This window comes from Vulpes lagopus, chromosome 4 (assembly GCF_018345385.1).
Source record: "Vulpes lagopus strain Blue_001 chromosome 4, ASM1834538v1, whole genome shotgun sequence".
NCBI lineage: Eukaryota > Metazoa > Chordata > Mammalia > Carnivora > Canidae > Vulpes > Vulpes lagopus.
The window spans coordinates 39583313-39591824 of NC_054827.1; the positions used below are offsets into that span (position 1 = coordinate 39583313).

Here is an 8512-nt window from a genome sequence, read left to right on the forward strand (position 1 = left end):
CCCAGGGGGTGATCCTGGAGACCCGGGATCGAATCCCACGTCAGGCTCCAGGTGCATGGAGCCTGCTTCTCCCTCTGCCTATGTTGTCTCTGCCTCTCTCTCTCTCTCTCTCTCTCTCTCTGTGTGACTATTATAAATAAATAAAATTTTAAAAAAATAAATAGTTTAAAATATTTAAAATATCTTGAATTTTAAAAAAATAAAATAAATAAAATATCTTAAATTATTTAGAGCAATTCCTACAAAGGAGATTACGGACATAACAGCAAAACTTTGAACACTGCCGGATCACAAATAAAAGTATCATTTTAAATTTCCTACATGTGATATTTTCATTGTGGTCGTATAGATGTTCGCCTTTGTTCTCAGGATACACAGTATTTCCAAGCGTCACGGGATGCCTGGGTGACTCAGTGGTTGAGTGTCTGCCTTTGGCTCAGGGCGTGATCCCAAGGTCCTGGGATCGAGTCCCACATCGGGCTCCCTGCATGGAGCCTGCTTCTCCCTCTGCCTGTGTCTCTGCCTCTCTCTGTGTGTCTCTCATGAATAAATAAAATCTTTTTTTTTTTTTTTTTTTACCAAACAGCAGCCTTTACTGAGCTCCAGGTAGGGCTGGCCTGGCACAGCTAGTGCAGCAGGCTGCCCTCAAGGGCCAGTCTGTGGTGTGATAGGAGATGCAAAAGTGCACACATCAGAGTTGCTCTTCATTGCTCAGTTGGGTGGCTCAGATGGGAGCAAACGCCAGGGTTCTCTGGAGACCAGAACCAGCCAGTGTGGCCCCTCGGCCTATCCTCAAGGCCCAGCTGGGTCAGCCCCCAGGCCCTGAGGCAGCGCCGGCGTCCTGGGCGTGTGGAGTACTGCTGTCCCCACTGCTCCACGGGAGAAAGATGACCAGTAGCACAATCAGGATGATGAGCAGGCCAACGCCCACCACCAGCCCCAAGTAGATCCAGCAACGGACATTCTCCCAGCTCTTCTTCTGGGCCAGGTGTTTGGTTGTCTTGCTGAAGGCTGAGCTCATGTCCAGCAGTTGGTCTGAATGCAGCTCCAGCTCGGCCAGTTTCCCATCGCACTCCAGGACCTTGTCGAAGTTGCTGAGCATGATTTCTGTCACCTCATCCGCCTGCCGCTGGCATCGTTCCAACTCTTTCCCTGCCATAGCTGCAGCCGCCGCCTCGCCAGCCAGCGGGGCTCCTGTGTCACTGCGCAGCCGCGGTGCCAGATACCCAGGCTAAATAAAATCTTTAAAAAAAAACCAACAAGTGTCATAATATCTGCATCTCACTCACAAATGGCTCAGCCAGTAAAACACATGTAGAGGAGCACACGCGTGTGCACACTGGACAGATGACACACGTCAAAATGGCAATAGCAAATCCAGGTGGAAGTTAAGATGTTCCTGTGGGTTTGCAATTTTTCCAAATAAAAGTTGGAAGAAAAGAATGCAAATAAATAGATGACATTTCTGGGGGGAGATAAGCAGGAAGGAAGAAGCCTGTGAGGAGAAAGAGAACCTGCCTGAGTCTGTGGGGTAAGGTGACGACTTCAGGGTCAAGAGCAGTGCGTATGAGGATGACTGGGGCAGATTTATAACCAACAACAACGTCAGGGCCCATACCATGGGGGAGGGGCGAGCGCGGCCGCGGCCTCAAGAGCCTCACAAGCCTCACAAGCCTCACAGGTCTCACCGTCCCCACGGGCCTCATGGGCCTCACGGGCCTCATGGTGTTGGAAGGAAGCCAGGGCGCTGGGGCAGCGGCGGGAGATGCAAGGCAGCTGTGAACAGGACAGGAGTCCAGGGACTGGAGGCCGGAGAGCACGCCCTGGCCACCTGGGAGGAAAGCCCACAACAGGTCACACAAGCTAAGGTTGTAGACAAAGACCCCAGGCGTCCACTACTGCCTGCAAGGTCACTGAATTGAATCATCAGGTAAAATGGAATCTCCAATCAGAAGTTTCTAAAAAGCATAGTTTATAGAAACAAGTATAAAAGAAAATAATTTGAGACACTGAAAGCAGAGGCTCGAAAGATAAATCGGGAAACACTGAGTCTGTGTTGCCCAGGGGGTCAAGAGCCCACATTCCAGAAAGGGAGCCCCACATTCGCCCCACACTCGCCACCCAGCACACCAGCACCAGCGTGTCTGCAGCCCGCACGCTCCCCCAGAGTGCCCTCGTGGAGATGTCCTAGCTCCTCCCCGGGGCTGGCAGCCCTTCCTTCCTTCCAATCTTACTGTCTGGCCCTCACTTCCCGGATCCTGGGGGGGCTAGGGGGGCTGAAGCAGCCATCCCTCCAGGTGGGGAGAGCATGACCACGGACCAGAACTCTCCCTCGCCCTGTCCCCTGACCGGGCTCCAGCCCCCCCCACTCCTCCCCCTGCCTGGTGGCTCTGACCCCCACCAGCTCCGTGCCGGCCACCACGCAGGCCTGTCCTTCCGCGCTGCCCAGAGAGCCCGCGTGCAGGCCCTGCTCCCAGGAAGGAGCCAGGAGGTGAGAGGGGAGGACGGACACACTGCTGTTCCTGCCGAGACTGGTTTCTGGGGACGCCACAGAAATGCTGGTGTCCCCGCCTCCTGTTGCACACGCACACGCACATGCAGATGTAAGCAAAGGTTCTGGGGGCGGATGGGGCAAGGGTGGCCCAGGGGTTGGACAGAAGCCAAGTGGAAAGCACTGGGCAAAACTGTGGGGAGGGACGGTGTGGGAGCCGGGGGTGATGGCAGCACAGAGCCCCCACTGGCCATGCTATTGGTTCAGCGTCCGAGGCACAGACCCCAACTGCGTCCTTGCTGTTGCCACAGACCTGGGCTTCATCTCCCGTCAGTCACGCATTAGCCTCTCGTCCTCCTTCAAACCAGACTCTTCCCTGGGGGGGATCTGAAAGGGATCCCCCACCTGCTGACCAGCACCACACAGACTGTGGCCAGTCCAGACGGCACCTTCTGAGAAGTGCAGAAAGCCCCCTTCTCCTGGCCCCTGAGCCTGCAGGAGCTTGGGCAGGTGCCCCAAGTGCTCCCCAGCCAGGGCGGCAGGTGCCGGTGCACCTGGGTCTTGGGTCCTGAGTCCACCCGGCCTGGGTCTCCTGCTAGAGGCTCACAAATCTGTGCAGGGACCTACCTTCTTTTTTCAAGTTAGTTTACTTTAGTGCAACGTGATTCACACACAGTGTCACGGGAGTTTCGGGGGTGTACACCTTCCCCATCAGGAGCTGCGGGCAAGACAGCCGTGTCCGTAGGTCCCAGGTGGCACTTGAGGAGAAGCCGTCCTCCTCACAACAGCCCCGTAGAGCTGGGCCTCCGACAACGCCCGCCCTAACCCCTGGGCCCCAATCACTGAACCCGGCTGGGGAGCATGGGTGCTGCCTCCTGCGCGGAGAGAGGTAAGGGATGGCCGGGACTTGTGCTGGAACCTCGCAGGAACCGCTGGGTGGCAATGTGTCTTGACTGCAGGGGGTGAAACCACACCCGCTGGTGCCTGACATGGGGCCTCGGAAACCAAAGGGCAGATCGGACCCAAGCAGCTCAAGCCACTCGTCATGGACCCACTTCTGCAAAATCCAACCAAAGGGGATAATCTGTGAATGATTGTGCCAGACGGAATGGCGGCTTCCAGGGGCGTGCGCCCCCACCCTTCCCAGTGCAAGGAGCACGGGCGTCCCTGGGCAGCGTCTGGGCCCTGCCGCCCCTGGCCCTGTAACATCGTCTGCGGCTGTGAGGTTTACAGAGTTCGCTGGGTTCTGGGTGAGACTTTTGCAGATTTTTGCAGACCTAGTGATTGCTCCCATGAGCCAGTTTATGTTAACATGATTTCAGTTAACAAACATCCAATTTGACTCAGGGAGAGAAGCACAAAGGGCCAAGGTGGTGGGACTGTGTGCCTGTCCTCCCACAGCACCCCAGCCTTGGATGCCCTCTCTGGGGCACGGGGAGCCCCTCTTCAGTGCAGGCCGGTCCTGGAGGCTCTGGTTGCCTCAGAAGACCACAAGCTTGTGTGTCCCCATAGTGAGTGCCCCGAAGCTGGCAAGGCACCACAGAGAGCAGAGCGGGCTCCATGGGAGGAGGTGTTGACCACAGTGGGTCTCGGATCCTGCGCTCCCCACGCACAGTTAGCATGGCCTGGCCTGCAGTGCACTGTCCCCAGGATGACCCGTCCTCGGGCTTTGCAGTCATGGCATTCAGTTTGGGTTTGTGCCTGCTGGGCAGCGTGGGGGGTCCCATTATGGGAAACCCAGGGCAGCTCCAAGGACCCTGACACACCGGCAGGAGTGTCAGCCGTAGCTCTTGCTGACCCACCTCTGCACAGATGGGCTGAGGCCGGAGAGGGATGCAAGCCCCAGGGGCCCACTCACCCCCCTCAGTCCTCTGTAGACCCCGCATGGGGGGGGGCGAGCCAGCATCGTCTGGGGGGCAGACCCAGTCCCTCGCTCAGCCTGGATCGCCACGCTGAATCGCAGCAAAGGGAATGAACGTACAGAAAGACAGCAAGAACCCAAGCAACTGAAGCAAATCAGACCCAGTAGGTCGTCCTGTCCCCCCGGAAGGACGCTGGGCGCTGAGGTGGCGGGCCCTCCAAGCAGAGCCTCCAGCCCTGCACCCCCCTCCGGGTGCCATTGGGCCCCCCTCACCTTGGCTCATGCCTGCCACCTGACCCTGCTCCTGACACCTCTGTCTCCTGGTGGTCACACGATCCCAGGAACAGCATCTGGGCGGTTGGAAAAGCATTTGTCTTTGGATGTTTTTCATAAACGCGACTAAAAATGGCCCCAAACAGCCCCGGTGGCGCAGCGGTTTAGCGCCGCCTGTAGCCCGGGGTGTGATCCTGGAGACCCAGGATCGAGTCCCACATCGGGCTTCCTGCATGGAGCCTGCTTCTCCCTCTGCCTGTGCCTCTGCCTCTCTCTCTGCCTCTGAGAGAGGCAGAGACACAGAGGGCATTTGCTCTCTCTGAATGAATGAATGAATGAATGAATAATAAATAAATAAATAAATCTTTAAAAATAAATGGCCCCAAACATGGCAAAGTCTCCACCAGAAACACCCCTCGTCCGAGTCCGATCTTTGTCTCTCTGCTCCGCTGAAGACGCTCTGCGGCCTCGGCCATGTGACCATCACCACCACGCGTGGCCGGCCCCGGTCGCCCCACGCAGCTTCCTTCCAGCTTCCCTCCGTCGGGGCGGCGGCGGGCAACACAGGTCCCTTCCTTCCAGCGCCATCCCTCTGCCTGATGGGTCTGACAGGCCAGAGCTGACACAGAATTAACAACGGTTAATAAGCGTGATGGTCTGATAAACTAACAGGCCGCGTTTCTGTAAGAGGATCACGGCTCCTTGACGTGCCGCCTGCTTGTTCTGGCAAATACAGGAATGCAGGCACATGCCAGGTGTTCAGGTGAGCCGGAGGGGACACTCAACACCTGCAGGACAGTCACAATCCGCGGCCTGGATGAATTAAACCTGACTTTTCTTTGTCTTATTTTCACAAAAAGAAAACTATGAGGCACAAGGCTTGTTTCTTACAACATCACTTCCCTGCACGCCGTGTCTAGCAGACGCACTGGCGCTCACCCGACGTGCAGCGTCGTGAGCGAGCACAGTCACCCCAAGCCTCAGAAGCCCCGCCTCAGTGGCCCACCTCGTGGGGTGGGGTTGTGCAGGGCAGGGAAGGCAGATGCCAGGCAGAACCGGGCACCCCGCACCGCCCAGTCCCCTCCCTGGGATTTGCCACTGCCCTGGGGGAGCCGTCCTTGTCTCACGCCACCCTCGAGGCACAGACTCCGGGAAGCGAGTCCTCCGGGCTCTTCTCTTTTGCTGCCTTTTAAATTCCCAGAGGGTGGCTGCCCATAGCCGACCACAGATCACCATCGGGGCAGGACCTGAACAGAGAAGGCCACCGGGGTTCTTTGCGAGAACAGCACCCGAGATTCTGGAAATGAACACCCGGACTTTCCCTCCAGAGAATGGAGGGAAAGAGGGGAGGTCAGACACAGCCGGGCAGCCTGGGAAGGAGCCGATCCCGGCAGCGCCTCCCTCCTGCCCCAGCCGCGACTCCGGCAATGTTCCCACTGGGGTGACACATGTTTTCACCCAACGTGCTTCTTCACATTCTGGAATAAACACTTTGCATCTTTGAGATGAAGCTCTTTCTCTCCCCTTCCTCTCTTTTAATAACTGTGGGCCCCTGGCAGCTGCAAGAAGTTCCCCACGGCCGAGGCAGGTAATAACAGGTGTTTCTGATGGTCCTGACACCGAGCTCAGCGTTTCTCCAGAAAGCTGGCTTGTTGGTTTAGTGGCGTTTGAGCCCCAGAGCTGACACTTGTGGCTCTGTCCCCCTGTGAAGGCAGGGCTGAAGTGCTTGGGGCGCGCAGCTCTGCCCGGCACTCGCCCATGCTCATCAGCACCCATGTTACCTCCGGCTCTGACTTGGCCCTCCTGCTTCCTGGCTTGGTTACTGTGGTGGTGGCGAGGCTGTCGGGACAGTGCCCGGCCTTGCCTCTGGCCCGCAGCCCTCCTGGGGGGCCTGGGTCGTCCTGGTGGAGATGCCCACCCTCTGTGCCAAGGGGAAGGCAGCACGGCCCCCTGCCCAGCCCTGCCGAGGTGGACATGAACCAGCAGGTACTGAGAAGGGAAAGGGCAGGCAGGGGACTTGGCCCCCCACCCCCTGAGATCAAGGTGGCGCGGCATCCACGTACATGATGGCAACACGGGCGGTGGGGAACCAGGCCCCCCAGAGAAGGAGCACACAGGCCCCTGCACCCGAAGACTCGGGGGCTCCACGGGGAGCACTGTGCACACTGCGCGCCTGGCCTTTCTCAGCCAAGTAGTTTTTTGCCTCTGGGGGCGCAGGGGGCAGCAGAGGGTGCCAGGGAGCAGAGGGAGGGTCCCATCTGGGCCCCCAGCCCCTAGCACAGCAGGCCTAGAGGGAAAGTGCCCAATACTCAGAAAATGCCATTCCTCATGTTTCTATCCCACTTTGTCTCTGATCGCACGCAAACAAGAATGCCCCCAAAGGGTCATGGAGTTCAGTGAAAATCCTACAAGCTTTTCCAGAACAAATAACAGACACTGACCCCTGGCCCCTCTTTGCATGAGAATTAACATCAGCAAGCCCAGCCTCACTAGCAGCAACCGGGCTTCATAAATGCCAGCTTCTGATTTAAAACTTGGAATTTTTTTTTTCTTCTTAAGAAGCCAGAAGAAAAGGGGGCACTCGGAGCTCATCTGCATTACAGATCAGGCCTCTTGGAGAAAATCAACCATCCATAATTCATTACGTGTTCCTGCAGGGGCTGCAGACGGCCTGAGCCTAGCAACAGAGTCCTGGCAACGCGGCGCAGCCAATCCGCGGGGGCCTGGGCTCCGCCGCCGGGAGGGGCCGCCTGCAGCCCGCGCCGCCTGGGCATCTGCACAGGCCTTTTCATGAGCGATTCCGTGGGTGGGCCCGGGCTCGCCCGAGGAGGGATGGCAGCCCGAGAAGCTGATCCAGAGGCCAGGGCCAGGCCGGCTCTCGAGAGCCGCGGCGTGAAGACGAGGCCCCCGGCGCCCCATCCCGTCCCAGGGCCTGGCCTGCAGGGGCCTCCAGGGGCGGTGGGAACCGGCGTCCTGGGCGCCCGGCCTGGAGAGCTCCGCCCAGAAGCGTCCTCCATGTGCCCCAGGCGCCGGCAGCCTCCCCATCGCACCAACAGCCCCCCAGTCCTCACGTTTTATCAGGCCGGGGCACAAAGCGGTGTGAGCAGAGCCTGCCCCATGGACCCCCAGCCCTGCCACCACAGAGGACACCCAGGCGAGGGGCCCCAGAACCCCTTGGACCCCCTGGAAGCACCCCCACACCTCCCGAAAGGGCCCCCCCAACCCTCCCATGGAGCCCTCCCTTGAAGGCCCCCCTGAATGCCCCTCACGCCCCCCCCCACACCACCCTGGATGCCACTGACTTCCATGAATAGAAAAGGTGGAGTCTTGCTTTTGAAATAATGGATTCATTTTGTCTTTAGAAAGACTCCTTCCGGCAGCCTTCCAATCTTGGGCCTCCTCTGCTAAGCTGCCTCCCCAGCCCCGCCCCCCCCACCCTGTGCCCCAGGAAGAGCACTGTCTGAGCCTCCAGCCTCCACCCCATGAGGCACGCACCCACGAGCAGTTTAGGCCGGGCTTCCAGGTGCCACTCTGCCCACACTCAGCTGGCCTATCCTGTCTGCGGTTCTGAATTCTGCTGTAGCACATGCAGTGACACACAGGAACACATGGGAACATGCAGTGACACACAAGAACACACGGTGACACATGGGAACACACGGTGACACATGGTGACACGCAAGAACATGCAGTGACACACGGCACCACCTTTTCCTGCTTTCATGCCAAAGTAATGAGATGACACCTCGTCCGCTGTGGCCGGAGCAGGCCATGCGTCAGTCGCCGTGAAGACTTCCAAAGACGCAGCTCTTCGGCAGCCAGGCCACACGAGGCGGAGCCGCACTCACCTCCCCGGACATAGACGCGAGCCGGTGGCCAGAGCAGCT

At 58.5% G+C, this 8512-nt stretch overlaps 1 protein-coding gene across 1 annotated transcript; it reads right to left on the bottom strand.

The window, feature by feature from the left end:
- Window positions 1-764: 764 nt before the first annotated feature.
- Window positions 765-1174, bottom strand: LOC121488652 (vesicle-associated membrane protein 5-like). The gene has a single exon (XM_041750989.1). It carries the CDS (start codon window positions 1157-1159, stop codon window positions 809-811), a length of 351 nt encoding a protein of 116 aa, XP_041606923.1. The 5' UTR covers window positions 1160-1174; the 3' UTR covers window positions 765-808.
- Window positions 1175-8512: the final 7338 nt, after the last annotated feature.